Raw genomic sequence first — 21,042 nt, forward strand, 5'->3', positions numbered from 1 at the left:
AGTAGAAAGAAGTTCATACCCAAACATGTTTGAGAAATTGTGTGTTACAGTCCCAGATTGCTGGCTCCCTTTCAGCTTAACAAATTAAAGACCCTCCCAAAGCACTACAGCCGAGAATCCTACTGTAATGGTGGTTAATCCTGTGTTTTTCAAATTTATTTGACCACATAATTCTTTTTTTGAGCAATCGCTATCAACATTCTTGTGACAAGTTAAAGTGGAAAAAAACCCCTCAAAAACATATTTAACATGAATATCTAAAAATGACCGACCCCCAAAATAAGTCCTAACCCCCAGTACCTTAGAATGTGACCTTATTTGGGAATAATGTATAGCAGATGTAATCAGTTAGGATGAGGTCATGCTGGAGTAGGTGGGCCCTTAATCCAATATGACTAGTGTCCTTAGGAGAAGAGGAGTGAGACACACAGAGAGAAACAGAGGCATAGATGGGAGGAATACCTCTACATGCCAAGGAATGCCAAGGATTGCCGGCAAATACCAGAAGTTAGAAGAGGCAGACCGGGATTCTCCTCTAAAGCAGCCATAGCGAACATGGCCCTGCCAGTTGATTTCAGACTTCTAGCCTTCAGAACTGTGAGACAATACATTTCTATTGTTTTAAGTCACCCTGTTTGTGGTGCCTTGTTATAGCAGCCCTAGGAAACTAATACACGTCTGAAAAACTTGTATTCTACAGAATAAACTTTGAGAATGTTAACCTGGCCATGTGAAAATGGGCAGGTTATTTCATCATCTGTGCCTCAGTTTTCTCATCTGTAAAATGGGAAAAAATAACATTTATTCAATGGGGTCATTCTTAGGTACGTATTCTTAAATAAGAATACTTGTAAATGTTTAGAAAAGTGTCTAGAACATAATGTGTCCATAAACGTTAGTAATGCCTCATTGTCAAGGAGTCTCCATTTCCTTACGGCGAGTCCTTTTCAATGATAAGTTCAACTGAGATTATAGAAGTAACATAGGACTAGGTTTTTGACTAGTTTCCTTCTCCCATTACATCAGTCAGCATTCTTCGGCTGCAGTCACGAAGAAACAAACTCTGGCTTATATAGGCAAATAGGAATTTACTAGATGAATGTGGGGTGGCTCATGGACTTGAAGGAAAAAATAAAGACTCAGGTCTCTGAAAGGATGGAAAACAGCACAGCTGTGGGATTCTACAAAGCAAGAAGTAATGGACGGTCTCTCTGAGACACCAAGTTGAAAGAAGTCCGGTGGTTTTCAGGCTCTACAAGAGTTTCCAGTGACCGGGCCTTTGGTTGGCCTAGCTTGGCTTAGTGCTCACCCCTCAGCCATCCGATGGGGGGAGCACATGAACGAACAGCCCCATCCAGTCGGAGAGGGCCTCATCCCCCCAGGGTAAAATCAAGGCACTCTTAACAGTAGAAGAGGGAAGGGCCCCTAGGCAGGCAAAAACAACAGATGTCCACAGAAGGCGTATCAGGAGCCAGAAAGTCAAGGGCAGGGAGAAGATCTGTTCCCGGGGTTTTCTAAGAGCCTCCTGATTCGCTCTCCTCCTTCCTTCCAGCTGTGGATCTAACCCAGAGTCATTGCCCCTCTATTTTTCGCTTTTCATCTTATCCTAATCGATTCCTTAGAATTATAGATGACTTGCCATCAGTTTCTCATTGCACCAAAATCAGTAAGAAATTGGAAAGTTTTGGGGGATAGGAGTGGAAGAATCAACATTTGATGGCATCTGAGCAACACAGAAACAAAGAAAAGGAGGACGGCCAGGTCCGCATTGACACAAGTATTTTGCTGCATTGGTGTTTGTACAGGCAATGGAAACTGTTCACAGATTTACCAAGTCTAATTTCATGGCTAAATGTATCTCTTTTAGTTTGATTAACCTAGTGACTTTTAATTTATAATGTTTTCTCCTTTTGTCCTAATATGACCAGAAGTCTTAACGAATCCTTACTCTGAAATATCGTATCTCTTAGATGCCTACAGTGTAAAAGCACCCCCTGCATTCTGAATAATTCTTTTCAAGAAATATGTATTGAATACTTACTATGTGCCAGGCCCTGGACTAGGGAAAAATCTCTTGCCACCAATGAGCTTCCCAGATGTGTTAATCAGGTGAGCATTACCACGGCTGGATTAGATGCTGCCACCCCTGCCTCCCCGGTCAGGGGTCCAAATGCCTGCTTAGCGACCCCTAGTGGTCACTAGAGGGAACTGTCTGAATCAATGACCTATTAGGACTTCCTTCTCTTACTGGACGGAGTCTGAGCAAATGCTCTTCTGCTCTGATGGATTCTATTCCCAGATCAGATAATTAGAACCTCTTCCAATATCTTTTTTATGTGTATATTTCTAGGCTTACTTTTAAAACTCTCTTTCTGTCCTCCTTTTAATTCTCTCACATTGGATCAATACCTTGGAAACAATTCTTACAGTACATTTTATTGGTGTAAAGAATATTTAAGACTTTGGAATAAGCAAAAAAGATTACTGCATGTCTCCAGTGGAAAACTAGGCATCATTTACAGCACACCTTTCCAGGTTATCTGATTCTATGGAGTTCGTGCTTTCCATGTATTTGAATTGTTGTACAACTCTATAAATTGTGGATACCTGATAACAATGCAAATAATTCTTGTCTATGGACATGCAAATAAATTCTGTCTGGTGGAGGTTCAACCCCACCCTACTCCCTGTGGAAAAAGCCAGTTTTTTGTCCATTTGTAAATTGATTTTACCGTTCTTTTACTCCATATCAATTTGTCTTTGACTTCTCCTTTGAACCAGTTGTGACAGCTGGCCGGCTCCCACTTTAATTCATGAGCTAAATAAAATTTTCCTTTTATTGTATGTGAGTGATGATTTTATTTTGAAACGTTTTAAATGTTTTTAATTTAAAATTTTAAAAACTTATTCTTCAGCATTGGTAACTCCAAAAAAGGCTTACATCTAGCTGAGAAATATCGGAATACTGTTAGTACTCAACCTAAATGAAGGTGTCAGAACCAGAGAAAAGTCTGAGGTGTACCTACGTGCAAGCTTACAACTAGTCTGCACAGTTTTGTGGAAGCTGCTGGAAGACACAAGACTTCCGGACCTTACAATTTGACAAAGGACTTTGTTACTCACAACACAGTAGGCAGGATAGGCTTCATGTTTGTGTCGTTCCTCTTGTCCCCAGTTGCTGTGAGAAAAGAAGGAGCAGCCTAGAGGGATGCTGCACATACAGGAGCTTACTGAGCCCCAATCTTTGACCATGGACTACAAGCAAACCTGCCCAAACTTTGCCTCAGAAGGAGACATTATCCTTATTACACTGGACAGTAAACAAATCTGCCCTTGCTCTGCAGAGAGATCCTATCTCCATCTCCCAAGGTTATTGTTCACTGTACAAACATCCTTGAAAAGATAGTGTCTCTCCTTGCCAATTGTGAGGAAGCACAAGAGGTCCATGGAGAATTATCTCCCAATGAAAGAAAAGCCTTAAGTTGTTGATTTCTTTAAACCCATTAGAGAATATCTAGTTGCTGCCCAATGGGCCTCCAGCTCAAAATGCATAACTGAGAGCACATATTAAGCAATTCTTCCCAACAGACACAGAATTCATGTGGAAATGATAAAAGAAATATAAAAGTATATATATGCATATACCCATTTGCTTCACATATATTTCCTTGCTCTGTCAACTGAGAGCCTAGAAGCAACAACACCCTGGTAGCAGCGTTCACAGTGCAATGGACTAAGTGTTTATATGTCTCCAAAATTCTAATCCCCAATGTGATGGTATTAGGAGATGGGGCCTTTGGGAGGTAATTACTCCATGAAGGTAGAGCACTCATGAATGGGATTAGTGACCTAATAAAAAGATACAAGAGAGCTTGCTTTCTCTCTCTCTGATCTTCTGCCATGTGGGGGTAAAATGAGGAGACAGCAGTCTGCAACATGGGAGAAGGCCCTCATCATAACCCAACTACAGTGACAACCTGATCTTGGATGTCTAGCCTCCAGAACTGTGAGAAATAAATCTCTGTTGTTTATCAGACACTCAGTCTGCAGTAGTTTGTCACAGCAACCTAAACTGATCAAGACACTAGTGCCCAGATCTTGATACACTATCTCCAATGAAAGGAACTAGGGGTCCTTGGAGAAACAGATGATTCTAGGACTGGGACAGGAAATATACAAGATGAGCCTGGAGCATCTTGTAGTGTCAGAAAGCAAGGAAGTGCTAAAAGTTTTTTAAATAAATAAATAAAACCACAATGATGGGTTACGTCAAAGGGACACAGGAGCCAACGGAAAGAGATCCCAATGGCCAAAGCTGGAACAATTCAAACAACAAAATAGATAAAGCACTATTGGACTATAGCCCAAAGAATAAAATAGATAAATAAATGATTGAACAGGTAAATAAATGAGGGAGAAAAGGCAGATCTATCCCAAGAATTCCAACTAATTTGTGTAAATACTCCACCTTCAAGAAGATGGAGGCTAAATCCCCACTCCTTAATCATGGGCCGCTTATAATAACTTCCTTCCAAAGAGTACAGCATGGAAAGAGGAAAAAAAGAGTAAGTTTATGGTGGAGAAAACTGACAGACACAGCCTCAGCCTGGTGATCAAGGTCAACATCAATGGTGTTAAGTCAGGTTGAAAGTATGCACTCTTGATATCTGATCATGTGGCAAGCCTCAATTGAGGAACATTCTGCAAAATACTTGACCAGCATTCCTCAAAACTGTCAAGGTCATCAAAAAACAAGGAAGTTCTGAGAAATTATCACAGCTAAGAGGAGCTTATGGAGACATGAGGACTAAATGTAACATGGGATGGGATCCAGGACAGAGAAAGGACATTAAGGGAAAACCAAGTAAATCTAAACAAAGTATCGACTTTAGTTAGTAATTATGTATCAATATCAGTTAATGAATAGTGACAAATATGCCATATTAATGTAAATGTTAATAATAGAGGAAACTGGGTAGAGGGCATTTAGGAACTCTCTGTATTATCTAAATTTTTCTGTAAATCTATAACTATTCTAAAATGTATTCAATACTGTGATAAAAAGAAAGCATTTCCAATTTATCTTCACCTTCTTAATTTTTATCCCATTCAAATGGAGATTCTGACGGGAAAATTTCCGTATTGTTAGGTTTACATCCTATTTGTTCAGAAAGGCTTTAAATTCATTCAGGACTGTTTTGCAGTGGAAACTTCATTTTGTCAGTTCTTCCTCTCCCTGTAAAGATCATGGAGGTAGAGAACACTGCTTTTTAAAAGAGTGTACCTTTGTGATCTCAAGATTTTAATGCAGTGTGTAAGTCTCTAATTGTCTAAAGATGGAAAGCACTCAAATTTCAGATTTTTAGAGATATCACTAAATAAAGGTCTTACACCAACAATGACAACCAAAAACTAAGAGGATAGGTCCCCAGAAGAATCCCACTAATACAGCCAAGCTGAGAGGACTAGCTATTGGAAGTATGGACTGCTGAAGGTCAATGCCAACCAAATCCCAGTCCTGCCAGCACATTCGGAGAAGTGCAGGAAAACAAGCACCGTGGAACAGCGCTGCTGGGCACTTACTGTCAGCTCACTCCTTGTACAGAGAGTGGATCTGAAGGAGGAGAAGGGGCAATGCTACTGCTGCCTGTAGATAGGGGCAATTGTTGGATGAAAGGGTGGGCGAGCGGGAGCTGCAGGCTCATAGAACACGCGCACAGTTTGCCACAGCGGCGAGATTCAAGGTGTCTGACAAGACCTCCAGCAGTGCTGCCCTGGGGAAGGGATGCCTTTTTCTTGTATGCAATAGTACCCTCCTCCAATTAAGCACTGTGATCCTGAGGTTGCTAGGCCCAGAGGGGGTGCCTTTTGCCATGAACAATAGACCCTTCACAGGCTAGCTGCAGCCCAAAGGAGTTCCCCAAACAACTACCAAGCGGCAACTCAAACAGAACCTTGCAGAAGCTCCTCGCTTCCATTTCCTTGCCACTATCCCAAGCAAGTAGGCTTCTGGTCTTTTAAAACAAAACACTAGTAAATCTAACATTTTTTCTACTTCCTTGAAATGGGCTTGAAAGATATGAACAGGGATAGAGCTCATTTCAACTCTGACACTGAAAGATATAGAGCTCTCTCTTAAAGAACAACGAGCAAACAAAAAAATCAGCACATTTGAAAAGATTTGATAGTGCCAACTGTAACATGTTCCTGAAGGAGCTAGACCCAGTAGGGTACAATCACAAAGCACCTATTCTTGTTCTCAAAGCTCCACTCTGACGATCAGTTAGTTCCTTCTCGGCCCCTTGGGTGAAATCTTGAGCAGTTTCCACGTATTTCCCAAGAACTCTTAGCTTTTAAAACAAACAACCCAAATCAGCCTATCGTATTAACTTGATTATAGTCCAGTCTAATATTAAACACTCCAAACATTTTTGTTTAACTTACAGTTTCCCCAGCCCCAATTTGAACCCTGGAGTGGAGAGGGAAGTTTCTGCTCAGCTTCTTCGCCCTATCCTTCTCCAATCTTATTTGCTAGGTCAGGTTTTTCTGGACTCTCCGGGATCTAAGGGGGAGGTAGATATGGCGAAAGATACATCATCAGGCCTGACCCTGGGTCAAACATCTGGGACATCTGCCTTAGCTCCTGGGCTTAGGGGGAGGGGAGAGACTGTTAGGCACTGTGCCTTAATTCCTCAGTTTTGTACATCATTAAAACTATTTGAAAAACTCTGCTTTTCATGATAACCTAAAGGGCATGAAAGATGCCCTACGGTGCAGATTCCTTTCCAGTGGACTCACTCACCATGAGCAGCGCTGCTCACTCATTCAGTTGCATTGAGCCCATTTGTGTCAGCCCTGGACTGGGTCCTGCCTGACTGGCACAGCTACCAGCTGGCACTGGCGCTCGGCAGATGCACTGTGCCTGGCTCCTTCTCTCCCAAGATGTACATCCTGGTTCCGCCATTGCTGATGATGGCAACAATCCCGTCCATGTGGACAAGGTCTTCCTCCTGGATGTTCCCCGCCATCACCCCGCAGCCTCTGGAGTTTCACCAGATAAGCTGTCCTTAAAGGGTCCCTTCATCCTTCCTGTTGGTCTCTGTGGAAAGGATCCTTCTTAAGCTACCCCAGGCAGGCTTCCCCTCAAGGAGTCTGCATCTGGCCCCAGAATCCAAGCTCTTGGGCCTCCAGGCAGAGAGACTGCAGCTTTGCTCCAGTGCGTTTCTTTCATCTCTGCCTCCTAGTGAGAAGTACTCCACCCAAGGGCTCCCTTCTTTAAACACTTCCAGTTTGGAGCACTCTGAAAGTACCCCTGAATCCTCTCCACTTGGTCCAAGGGGAAGGGAGCATGTCCTCCCTTTCCAAATGGGGGATGGGGAAGTGGGATGGGAGTACAGCACACGGACGGCTCTCCAAGGAAATCTCCCCAACCTTTCCAATCTCAATACTCAGGCAGGAGCCGGGCGATCACTGATGGGAGTAGAGCTTGTTTGCCTCTTTTACAAGCGCTCTGTCAATAGTCTAGCGCAGGGGTCAGCAGACTACAGCCTGTAGGCCATAGCCCCCTCACTACTTGCTTTTTGTAGGGCCTATCAGCTGAGAACGGTTTTTCCATTTTTAAATGGTTGGAAAAAAAAAAGGAAGATTTTGTGACACATGAAAATTTTATGAAATTCACATTTCAGGGTCATAAATAGGTTTTACTGGAACGGAGCCACTTATTCATCCCTGTCTTGTTTACGGCCACTTTTACATTAAAAGGTAGAGTTTGGCAGTTGTGACAGAGAGCATGTGACCCACAAAACCTAAAATATTTACTCTATTGCCTCTGACAGATAATGTATGCTGGGCTTCCCTGGTGGCGCAGTGGTTGAGAGTCCGCCTGCCGATGCAGGGGGCACGGGTTCGTGCCCTGTCCGGGAAGATCCCACATGCCGCGGAGCGGCTGGGCCCGTGAGCCATGGCCGCTGAGCCTGCGCGTCCGGAGCCTGTGCTCCGCAACGGGAGAGGCCGCAGCAGTGAGAGGCTCGCATACCGCCAAAAAATAAATAAATAAATAAAGCAAATAAAACAGAGGCTTAAACAAGATACATTTATTCCTCTCTCATACGACAAGCTGAACCTAAACAATCCAGTGTCTCAATACAGCTCTGGGGGGTTGGGATCCAGACCCCCTTTGATCTGGTTGTTCTACGTCCTTGACACATGATTTCCATCCCATGGCCTGACATGCCTGCTCCAGCTCTCACCATAAGGTGACTGTTTTTGAAGGCTGCCCATAACACAGACCCTGAAATCTCCTTTCACACAGATGGTGTATTCAAGCACCACCCACGCGCTCTCACATTAATTTTCGTTTCCAAAAACAAGAGTAGGTAGGAGGCAGGATGTGGTCCAGAACAAGGAGAAAGGGGCCTTGTGAGACACAAGTGTCCTACAGACTCAAGGGTCCCATTAGAGACTGACCAGCGCATAAATGCCATATCCCACTGTGATGCACGGGCAAGTTTAGGACGGAGGAAGGGAGTTTTCTAAATAAGCAAGGTCAGAAAACTGGGCGGGGCTTAAAGGAGCTCAGGAGGCCTGAACACAAAGGCTTGTGACTCCTGCAGTTCCTAGCAAGGTCTTCCCAAGCCCTTCTGAGCTCAGCCAACCCTGCTGAGAGCTCCTCCATTTGGGAAAGGTCCTCAAAGTGGGAGATGCTGGGAAACTGTAAGAACACAGACTTTGGAGACAGATTCACTTTCAGATTCCAGCTCTACCTCTCACCTTGGGCAAATGGCCTGACCTCTCTGAGCCTCCATTTCCTCAACTGTAAAATGCAGATAGCAAAGGCACCCACCTCTAGGACTATTGTGAAGATGACAGGAGATGTTGGGTGATGCCTGCAAAGAAGGCCGTATGGAAGAGTGGCGAAGATTGTGGCACAAGACCCAGCTGTCTGGGTTCTAATCCCAGCTCGACTATTCCCTAGCCATGTGGTCTAAGACTCTGTTTCCTTGTTTTTAACACTAGGGTGATAATAGTCCCTGCCTCAGTTAGAAGATGCCAACTATTATATATAGAGTGGACAAAAAACAAGGTCCTGCTATATAGCACAGGGAACTATAGTCAATATCCTGTGATAAACCATAATGGCAAAGAATATGAAAAAGAATGTATATGTATGTATAAATGGACCGCTTTGCTGTACAGCAGAAATTAACACAACATTGGAAATCAACTATACTTCAATAAAATAAATTCCTAAAAAATAAATAAATAAATAAAATAATAGTCTCCACCTCAAACTCGCTATGGGAAGTAAATGAGGTAATGTATGAACAGCTCTTAGGTGAGTATCTGTATGTATTGAATAGTAAGTGCTTAGTAAATACTAGGGTTTTGTTTTTTTTTAAGTGAAAGCATAAATGGTAGCCTGGAAAAATATTTGAAATAAGTATGAAATACAAAAAATTACTCTTCATAATACAAGAAGGACTCCTACCAATCTAGTAGGAAAAAACCCAAGAGAAAAAAAGGGTCAAAAGATATGAAAAAGCATTTCACAAAATAACTATAAATGACCAATAAAGATGAAAAAATTCCCACTTCAGTAGTAATTTTTAAAATGCAACCTAAGAAACAGCAAGGTTTTACTGTATAGCACAGGGAACTATATGCAATATCTTTTGAAACTATAATTGAAAAGAATCAGAAAAATAAAAGAAGAATATAGATATATACATATATATGTATAACTGAATCACTTTGCTGTACACCTGAAACTAACACAATACTGTAAATGAACTACACTTCAATTAAAAAATAAAATGCAACTTCAAACAATTAGGATGTACCATTTTTGCCCATCAGACTTAAATTTTTTTTTATAATGGTGAGAGCATGAGTGTATTTCCATATACTGTTAGTGAAAATATAAATTAGTAAAAATCTCTTTGGGGAACAATGTGGTTGGTACCTCCCAAAATTTAAAAGCGCAAAAGTCACCATTGACAATATGTGAATGAATGAATGAGTGTAGCTATGTGCCAGTAAAATTTTCTGTGTGAACTCTGAAATTGAGTTTCATACCATGTTCGTGTATCACTAAATATTAATCTTCTTTTGATTTTTCTATTTAAAATGTCTTAGCTTGCAGGCCACTTAAAAGCAGGTGGCAAGCTCAGTTTAGCCCATGTGCCTGCCATTTTGTCCTCTCCTAATCTGAGGGAGGGAACGCCTGCTTTTTGCAGGTTAGGGGAACAGGCTACAGTATGATCCTTTGTCCTTAACTCTGGACAGCAACAGAAAACCCCTCAACTAAATTTCGAACAGTTTTCTCAGCACTCTGTCATATGCATACACTATAATAAATATAACAAATTTCTTTTTTATAGTTTTGGGGAACAGGCGACATCCCTTAGAGGTCATCCCAATTCTAACATATTTGTAAATATACTCATGGATTTTTTTGGATTATCAAAATAGTACAAACCAGTAAACATTTTAAACAGTACAGAAAGGAATGAAACAAATATGGAAATGAAAGAGGGTGAATTGATATTTTAAGTGTTTTCCATTAAAAGCAGTGATTTTATATTTCAACAGGGTCTTTTTCATCACATCAGAGCAGGTAAATGCCAAAGTCTCAGAACTGCCTTCTTCTAGGTGCACTGCTCAGGAAAGTGGAAGGAAACACACAAAACTGTTAACCTTGGGAATTCCCAGGCGGTCCAGTGGTTAGGACCCTGTGCTTTCACTGCAAAAAACTAAAAACTAAAAAACCAACCAAACAAACAAAAAAAGAACTGTTAACACAACCCCAAATGTTTTAGGAAGTCGGGGAAGTCAGAAGGCTTTCACCTTCCACTTTAATCACTTATGATTTGAACTTGTTACAGTGTGCATGTATTCTTGCAGTAATTACATATAAATGAAGAAAGCATTTATTTTAATGATTTACTCAGAGTTGTCAAGAGCGTGGTAGGAGTGTAAATCAGTCCCACCATTGCAGAGGGCGACTAGATCGTGTATAGCAAAAGCCTTAAAAAAATACAACTCCTTTGACTCAGCAATCAGGAATTTTCCCCCTTAAGGAAATAATTATAGTTGTGAGGGGGAAATATAGCCATGAGGATGTTCTGTGCAGTGTGGTTTATAATATGGCGCTCCATATCCACAGGTTCCAAATCCAAGGATTCAACCAACCGCAGATAGAAAATACTCAGAAAAAAAAATTCCAGAAAGTTCCAAAAAGTAAAACTTGAATTTTCTAAGCACCAGCAACTATTTACATAACATTTACTTTGTATTAGGCATTATAAGTAATCTAGAGATGATTCAAAGTATACATGAAGGGTTTCCCTGGTGGCGTAGTGGTTAAGAATCCGCCTGCCAATGCAGGGGACACCGGTTCGAGCCCTGGTCCGGGAAGATCCCACATGCCGTGGGGCAACCAAGCCTGTGCGCCACAACTACTGAGCCTTCGCTCTAGAGCCCGTGAGGCACAACTGCTGAGCCCGTGTGCCACAACTGCTGAAGCCCGCGCGCCTAGAGCCCGTGCTCCACAGCAAGAGAAGCCACCCTAATGAGAGGCCTGCGCACCGCAATGAAGAGTAGCCCCTGCTCACTGCAACTAAAAAGAAAGCCCGCGAGCAGCAACGAAGACTCAACGCAGCCAAAAATAAATAAATAAATGTATTAAAAAAAAAATAAAGTATAGAGGAAGATGTGCATAGGTTATGTGCAAATACTATGCCATTGTATATAAGGGATTTGAGTGTCTGCCAATTTTTGGTAACTGAGAGGGGCCCCTGGAACCAATTCCCCACAGGTACCAAGGGACCACTGTAATGAGAAGTTAGGGGGAAATCTAAATGTGCAAGAATAAAATGTTGGTTAAATGAATTACAAAGCATGTATAGACTGAAATAAAGGCATTCAATAGAAATAAGTGGGAAAAAAAACAGGACGTGAACCAGTTCAAAACTTTATGTGCTAATTTTTGCAGAACAAATTTGGAATTTTTTTTAAAGGGAACTTTATTTTAATTTTTTTTTTATTTATTTTTGTCTGCGTTGGGTCTTCGTTGTTGTGCGGGCTTTCTTTAGTTGCAGCGAGCAGGGCGCTACTCTTCATTGTGGTGCATGAACTTCTCATTGTGGTGGCTCCCCTTGTTGCAGAGCATGGGTTCTAGGCATGTGGGCTCAGTAGTTGTGCGCACAGGCTTAGTTGCTCCCCGGTATGTGGGATCTTCCCAGACCAGGGCTTGAACCCATGCCCTCTGAATTGGCAAGAGGATTCTTAACCACTGCGCCACCAGGGAAGCCCCAAACTTGGAATTTTTATTAGGCTGAAAAGTTGTTGAGTTCTGTGATGATCTAGGTGCTGTGGAATCAACTGTCGATTTTTTAATAAGAGCATGTTTAATAATGGTCTATAAAAATTTTAATAGTAACAGGTATAGATTGCTGGAGATTTGGGGGTATAGCTTTGGTGTCCAATGAACAGATAAATATGCCCTCTGGTTTGGAGTTGCTTCAGCTACACTGAAGGCTCCAGAAGACTAAGCACAGCTTGTCAGGGACTGGCAGTGGCACCCTCTGCAAGTGGCTATGCAAGTGGGGGACGTGCTCTCAGTGCAGACATCAGCATCTTTGGCATTACGAATCCTCAGCCTGGATGCAGCAGACCTAGGGAGGCATGGCCTGCTGCGGTGGCAGCCTGAGCTGCAGGAGAGAATGCTAAGAAGGGCCAACGGGGGAAACACACGGTAACTGATAGAGCTGTCCATGAGTCCCCATGAATCATTTTCTGCAGAATTTCCAAAACACACAGGGGACCAGAGAAGGGAGCCAGAGCTCCTATCACAGAAGGTATGTGCAGAGCTTGAGAAATACCATGTACAACTGTTGTTGTATAGCTAGATTTTCCCCAGACTTGCAGGGCTGGGGATACACAAGTTCTATATCTACATCACAGTCACTTGATACCAAGTGTATCTTCAATCTTCAACTTGCTCAGACAAGTTCTTTCCTAAAATGGGCTTCTGAAGATATAGCTGCTTGGAGTTCCAGTTGTCACCTATCCTTCTTACATTTCCTGCCCATGTCTAGATGAGCTAAGTGGCATTAAGTATAGCTGAGGTCACGGAAGAGATTTTTAAATAAGCTATTTTAAAAGTTACTGACATCATCAACTCAGAGCTGTTATTCCCGGGTCAGCACAACGTCCTCTCTGCAGCAGCGGCAGTGGTTGCTGATTACTGCCTGGTTGTGCAGGACCACAGTGGGTACCAGATCTGAGTGGGTGCCAGGAGCACTGTGAGATCTCCCACCCGCTAGCAGCTAACCTCCCATGAAAGATGGAGGAAATTGTTTCCCAAAAGAATTAAACCAAGTGAAATATCAGATCCTGATTTGGTTCTGTAAATATTTGACAAATTAGAAATAATAAATATACATTTCGTTCCGATTCAAACTGACTTCCCATTTCTTTCAAAAGACACCGTAGGGCTTCCCTGGTGGCGCAGTGGTTGAGAGTCCACCTGCCGATGAAGGGGACGCGGGTTCGTGCCCCGGTCCGGGAAGATCCCACATGCCGTGGAGTGGCTGGGCCCGTGACCCATGGCCACTGAGCCTGCGCGTCCGGAGCCTGTGCTCCGCAACGGGAGAGGCCACAACAGTGAGAGGCCCGCGTACCGCCAAAAAAAAGACACCTGAGTCTCATTTATAGGGGAAAAAAGTTAAAATTGGGGTTTATTTAAATATTTAGCAAATAACTCTGGGAAGGGAAACTGGACCAAATAACATCTAAATTCCTTTCTGACACCTAGATTCTATGATTCTATGAAATGAACAGGATTCACTCACATTTGCTTTGTTTGTTTGTTTTTTGACAGTTTGATCTTTTTCAAGCCCCTGGTTTCTAGGATGTTAAGGACAATAGCAAAAGAGAAATAATTCAGCTCCTCCTGGGAAGGACAGATGTCAATGCATCTAAGACTTACGTTAATCTTCCAAATGCTATAAACCATTTTTAAAATGGCATACTTCTTAACACTTTGATCAACACGAATCAATAATAATAATAAGCTAAGATTTATTGAACGCTTACTATGTTTTGGCATTGTGCTAACCCTTCATTTATTTTAACCTCATCTAATCCTCCCAATCTAACGAGGCAACTGGTTATTATACCTGGCTTGCGGGTGAGGCAGTGAGCACAGAAAAGTTATGTGACTTGCCTAAGGACCTAGAGATTATCATATTAAGTGAAGTCAGTCAGACAGAGGAAGACAAATATAATACGATATCAGTTATATGTGGAATCTAAAAAATGATACAAATGAATTTATTTACAAAACAGACTCAGACACAGAAAACAAACTTATAGTTACCAAAGGGGAAAGGAGGAAGAGCTATAAATTAGGAATTCAGGATTAACAGATACACAGTATTATATATAAAATAGATAAATAACAAGGACCTACTGTATAGCACAGGGAACCATATTCAATATCCAGTAATAACCTATAATGGAAAAAATCTATATGTATGTATAACTGAATCACTTTGCTGTACACCTGAAACATTGTAAATCAACTATCATTCAATTAAAAAATTATTTAAAGGACAAACATTATTCATAAAAATAAATGAGAACACTCAGATAATAAATAAATAAATGGCTTGCCCAAGGCAGCTCAGCTCATAAGGACAATTGGATGGGATTTGATCCAGATCTGTCTCATTCCAGAGCCTACAAGCTCCACACAATACCTGGCATACCGTCCCTCAGGCGCTTGGCAGCCAAGAGAAATCAATCATTAAATTCACATCAACCCCACCCCAAAAAGAGTCACCATTTCAAAAGAAGAAACAAAGCTTCATTGACTCTTCATTTTTAAAAAAAAAATGCTTACTGTGTTTTTTATACAGAAGTCACTGAATAAAATATCTCTACGATAAATGCAATCTTGGATTTTGTATAGCAATTTCTTAAAATCTCTCAACAAATCTGAGGTAAGGAAATAAACGCTCACCTTCAAAGGGCTCACCTTCTTAGGGCTTCCCTGGTGGCGCAGTGGTTGAGAGTCCGCCTGCTGATGCAGGGGACACGGGTTCGTGCCCCGGTCCGGGAAGATCCCACATGCCGCGGAGCGGCTGGGCCCGTGAGCCATGGCCGCTGAGCCTGCGCGTCCGGAGCCTGTGCTCCGCAACGGGAGAGGCCACAACAGTGAGAGGCCCGCGTACCGCAAAAAAAAAAAAACAATAGGAGTTATATATAAAACTCTCTGTCTTAATGCAGAAATAAAACTTGAACACACACACACCTATATAAAATCTCAGAGGAATATCCTTTAAACAATCTTCCACGTAAATCATCTTTCATCAAAGTGCTTAAGATAAAAGTTTAGCAGTAAAATTTTGAGATTATAATCTTTGGCAAAGGCCTAAAGCATGTATATTCTAGGTGGCCAATTAAGAGCAGATGTATATGCTCTGAAATTATATCAAGTTGTTATTCAATAAATCAAAGTGATGATAGACATATAGAAAAAGCAGATATATATATTCTACAGATATATATATATTCTACATTTCACACCTTATGTCAAAATAAATTCCAGAGATGGATCAAAATATAAATACTAAAAATGATATCTGGAATTTCCTCTCAGAAAACATGAGATAAAATTATTTTTATAATCCCACAGTGGTGATGCCATAAGAGGTTGATAGATTAAATTACATAAAAGTTAAAAAAAAAACTATGTATGAAAAAAGCATCACATACAAAGCAAAAAAGTGTCAAATCGAAAAAAATATTTTATTACATATCCCAGGCAAAAGAATTATTTCCTTGATGTACTAAACATTTGCACAAAGAAATAAGGTAAAGACAATAGAAAATGGTTAGAGAACATGAACAGGTCATGGGAAAGGAAGTTCAAATGATTCTTAAACTCATGAAAAATGTGTGAACCCGAAAAAAGATGAGATGCAATTCTTTACATATCAGATGGCTCAGAGTCAAAAGTTAGATGGCATCCTGTGTTGCTGAAGATGTAGGGAAATAGGCACGTGGCTGGTAGGAGTATAAAGGAGAGCAAACTCTACAGAAGGAAATTTGGCTAAATCAAAATTCCAAAAAGCTCATATTCTTTGACCCGGCAAATCTGCTTCTGAGCAAAAATCCTACGGATATACTTACCGGTGTGCGAATAACAAGTATACAAGGACTCCCCTCCTCAAAGTATAAAGTAGCACCTTGCATCATCCTCTATTTCTTTCTCCTTCTTGGTCATCATAGCATCTACCGATACACAATTTGTTTTGTCTGTCTCCCCCTCGAGTGCATGTGTGTAAGTAAAGGGTGAGTAGCAGACTTGCTTGGGGAGCTGATCCTGGGTTTGCTTCCTCACAGCTCTACTTCCTTGCATAAATGTGGACCACTACATACTACATTTTTGTTATCTGTCTTGTTTACTGAGAGAGCAGCAAATGGGCACTCAAGCCTTGGGCTGACATAACTGGAATCATATAAAGAGACAGGAGGGGAATTAGGGCAGAAAAGTCTCTTTTTCAAGATGAATCACACATACCCTGACCTTGTTCATGGAAACTATGTTTGGACTCCCTACTGGATCACTGATGAGCCCAAAGAAGTTTGTGTGCTGCTTTCCATGACCTGTTTCCATCAACAGAGTAACCTTACTGCTAGACTCAGTTCCCATTGAGTCCTGCCAATTGGATTGCCAGGAGCTACTCTTGGTGGCAAGACAAACATCAAAAGGCAGGCTGCATGCCCAGCATCTAGAACAGGACCTGGCACATATTAAGAACTCTATAAATAATATTTAAATGATAAATGAATGGATGAATGAGTATGTTGCTAAGTGGAAAAGAGCAGGGTACACAACTATGACACTGCATATTATCCTTTGTGTAAAAAGATTAATATTGCTTCCATCTTCACAGGCTAACTCCAGTCAAATGCACAAATAATTCACACCTTACAGATGAATATACCACTTCTGCATTTGGTGGTTGCAGGGTTTTTTTATGCCAGGACAGAGATTCTTCTTGGAAAACAGTTGGTGGTCCACTCTACCATATATATAAATATGTGAATGATTAATCAAGGTTGTATATCATAGGCAATAGTGATTTTGAACTAGAAGAGTACAAAAGCAGACATTACTAGGATAGCTCTATTATCTGCTTCCCGAAGGATAGTGTTCTAGATGCTCTTAGGGACATGAACATGCCACAGTAAGAAAAAAAAGTCCCTGAACAAAGCTGGGAGTGGGATGCAGTAGATAGGCGGATGTTAAACAACACAGAATCATAGTGATCCCACTAAGACAGAAGATTGAAAAGTAATATACCAAAAGTAATTAATCATCTTGGTCTTCCCTATGAAGTTGTTGAATACCAATCAATAATTTTGAGTGGAGGGATGCTGATAAAAAATAATGGCTTTTAAGGTGTTTGTATTAAGCTTTCTGATCGTAGTTAGATAACAGCTAAAAGTACATATATTGAAGCAGAGAAAGACATATTTTTTTTCTATTTCCTATATAACAAATGGACAGATGAGGAGAAGCTTACAGCTGATCCAAAAATTGTTAAAATTCATTGAGAAATAAACTTAAAAGATAGGGTTACAGCATTGCCTATCTTTATATCACTCAGAATGATGAGATTTAATAGAAGACGGTTCCTGCTAACCGGTTATCATAGGGTGGGCTCTGTATCAGGGCTCTAATTCAGACAATACTTATCTACACAAGTTTTTTTTTTTTTATAGACTTTGGCCCATTAACTGCTTATTTTCACCAAATCAAAGGTAATGTACAACAAAGGAGCTGCAACTATTACAAGGTCTTTCCACTCTGGTTGCTAGCAATGCAAACCATTCCCAGCCTTGTGTGAGTTCCAGGAATTATTCAACCTAGTGCTTTCTGGTGGTTCTTTCCTCATCTCATGGAATTTCACTCCACACGATCAGTTAGCCAAAGATTCTCAGCGACTGCCCTGCAGATATCCAGAGCATCCTCATTCTCTCTCTCTCCCCACCACCGGTCCCCCTGCCAATCCCCCCCTCACTGATATTCTGCCCTGCAAATTCTAGCCAGTCTCCAATAATTCTGATCTCTGCTCCTCAATCCAGTGTGTCCACTAGGCTCTGTTTCCATTCTCCTTCCTGCACCACAGCCTGGAAGTGGCCACAGACGGCAAGCTGGGACTCTACCATAGGGCTCCCCTTGTGTATTTCACAGTCCTATGCTGCCTGCCATCCACTGTCTAGCAATAGTTGTCACATATATTTTGTTTAATTTTCTAGTTTTTTATTACAGGAAAGAAATTCTTGTTGCAGTTAAACCTTCATGAGAAGAAACACAAGTCAATAATTTTATTCTCCATAATTTCTCCAAGAGTGATGAAGGGTATCTCCAAGGTCATTGTAAATGGTATTGTGGTCCTGTTTTACACACACACACACACACACACACACACACACCGATTCTTATCTTTTAGGGATTCTATTGAATTATTTATGGACTAAGTGATACAATTTCTGGGATTTGCTTCAAAGATATGGGTGAGGGTGAAATTGCAAAGAGGTAAACATTGGCCAAGAATTGATAATTACTGAGGTTGGGTGATGAGTAGTGTCTACTTTTTAATGTTTGAAATTTTCCATAATAAAAAGTTTTCTGAAACCAATTCTAAGAAACCTCTAAGTTTAAGGCCCACTACATGACTTCTACTATGTCAGCTGAGTAAGAACAAATGAGCTAAGAGCAGGCCTTTGATGGTAGAAAGGGCAGAACACGAAGGCATGTGATGTAAAAAAGAAACTGAAGGAAAGTGAAACAAAAGCTAATGGCAAACTTCAACTGCTATATCTTATCAGTCCAGAAGACAGCCCCTCCTAAAAAGGGTACAAATGAACTTATCTACAAAACAGAAATAGAGTTATAGATGTAGAACACAACCTTATGGTTACCAGGGGATAAGGGTGGGGCAGAGATAAATTGGGAGATTGGGATTGACGTATACACACTACTACATATAAAATAGATAACTAATAAAGACCTACTGTATAGCACAGGGAACTCTACTCAATACTCTGTAATGGCCTATATGGGAAAAGAATCTAAAAAAGAGTGGATATATGTAAATGTATAACTGATTCACTTTGCTGTATACCTGAAACTAACACAACATTGTACATCAACTATACTCCAATAAAAATTAAAAAAAAAAAATAAGAAGACAGCACCGGGACTTCCCTGGTGGCGCAGTGGATAAGAATCTGCCTGCCAATGCAGGGGACACGGGTTCAATCCCTGGTACGGGAAGGTCCCACATGCCGCGGAGCAACTAAGCCCGAGCACCACAACTACTGAGCCCACGCACCACAACTACTGAAGCCTGTGCGCCTAGAGCCCGTGCTCTGCAACAAGAGAAGCCACCGCAGTGAGAAGCCCATGCACCACAACGAAGAGTAGCCCCCACTCGTCGCAGCTAGAGAAAAGCCCACGCGCAGCAACAAAGACCTAACGCAACCAAAAAAATTAAAATATATATATTAAAAAGAAGACAGCACCAACCCAGGCTGACAATAGCTTCTCCACTTACTGCGTGACTGAGAGGTTGCAGAAGCTCTACCCAACACCATGTTGTTACTGCTGCCGTGACTGCCTGGTCCTTATTTTAGAGAGTGAGATTTCACAAATCGCAAAACCAATCTGTCCTGTCACAAACTCTGGCTAAATGGAACCTGGATCACCATGGTAACAGCAAAGGCAGGCAGTGGAGGAGGGATGCTACTTTGTCACAGAGACGAAGAAGCTGGTGAAAAGCAAAAGTCAGAGAAAGCATCCCATCCATCCCTCAGGATCCAGCCCCGAATTCTGCCTCCTCTCAAGCCCCATGGCCTCCTCCAAATAACTAGGTTTATAAAGCACCTAGTCTGTGCATCCAAGGAAGGTATAATTTTCTCCATTTAGCAGAAGGGAAATCTGAGGCTCAGCAAGACTAAGAAACTCTCTAAAGTCTGATAAGCACCAAAGCTGGGATTGAAGCCCAGACCTACCTAGTGCCAGGACCCATGTTCTCCCATCTCTGATCCTGTAGCATTTAGCATTTGAGAGTGCTCATTTAGAAATTATCTGTATTTGCTTTATACTATTTGTATAAAGCAAACACAGTGGACAACATCAAAAAGGAAGACGTAGACATAAAAATAATTTTTAAGCATTTAAAGGTCCAGAGTGTTTTGAGAACTCCTATTTCACTTCCCTCCTCTCCCAAATTTCAACCAAATAAGATCAAAATATTAGAATATAATAATAAGGGGGAAATCTCTTTCCATCATGGAAACCTGAGAAGAGACACATAAACAAAGAGATGCATTAAGGGACCAGCCAAACAAGCAATATTCTAAGACATCGATTTAAATATCACCGGGATAGAAAAAAATTATACTGTTCAGTTCAGGTCTCCTTAGATAACTCCTCAAACAAAGAGTACAATGTAAGTTGGTCTTATTGTTGTTCAGTGTCTGTAATAAATCCTTTTTTTAAACATTTTAAAATGTGGTAGAGAAAAGAATATTTATCATCACAAACTGGTTTCTAAGGAAGGTGTTTTCGTTTGTTGTTGTTATTTTGGGACACTGTTTAGGGATTTTTTATGTTTTGTTGAACACAAATATAATTTTTATCTTCAGTATAGTTGTCATACTTGAAGACAGAAACCTAGGTGTTCTGGAAGGAATACTATGGTCAAGAGGCTGCTAGTATAGAGCATCCAATACTAACCACCCCTGCAGCTGATAAATTCTCACTATATTTTGGTCTTTGCATCATTCATTCAAGATTTAAATTTTTATTTTTAAAATGTATTTTATTGAAGTATTGTTGATTTACAATGTTGCATTAATTACTGCTGTACAGCAAAGTGATTCAGTTATACATATATATTCTTTTTCATATTCTTTTCCATTATGATTTAGCACAGGATATTGAATATGGTTCCCTGTGCA

At 41.0% G+C, this 21,042-nt stretch overlaps 1 protein-coding gene across 5 annotated transcripts in view; it reads right to left on the bottom strand.

Moving 5' to 3' along the window:
• Nucleotides 1-21,042, bottom strand: part of PLEK (pleckstrin) — a 58,568-nt gene that overhangs the window by 25,384 nt on the left and 12,142 nt on the right. For 3 of the 5 annotated variants that reach the window (XM_060309828.2, XM_060309825.2, XM_060309826.2), the window contains exon 3: nucleotides 15,026-15,189. The exons of 1 other annotated variant lie outside the window; for it this stretch is intronic. Coding sequence is in view for 2 of the 4 variants with exons in the window: in XM_060309825.2 (XP_060165808.1) it covers nucleotides 15,026-15,163 (138 nt within the window). In the remaining 2 variants the exon portion in view is untranslated. The remainder of the gene's footprint in view (nucleotides 1-15,025; nucleotides 15,190-21,042) is intronic. One more of the 5 variants, XM_060309827.2, reaches the window with a different exon arrangement.

The sequence above is a fragment of the Globicephala melas genome, chromosome 12 (genome assembly GCF_963455315.2).
Source record: "Globicephala melas chromosome 12, mGloMel1.2, whole genome shotgun sequence".
Classification (NCBI taxonomy): Eukaryota; Metazoa; Chordata; class Mammalia; order Artiodactyla; family Delphinidae; genus Globicephala; species Globicephala melas.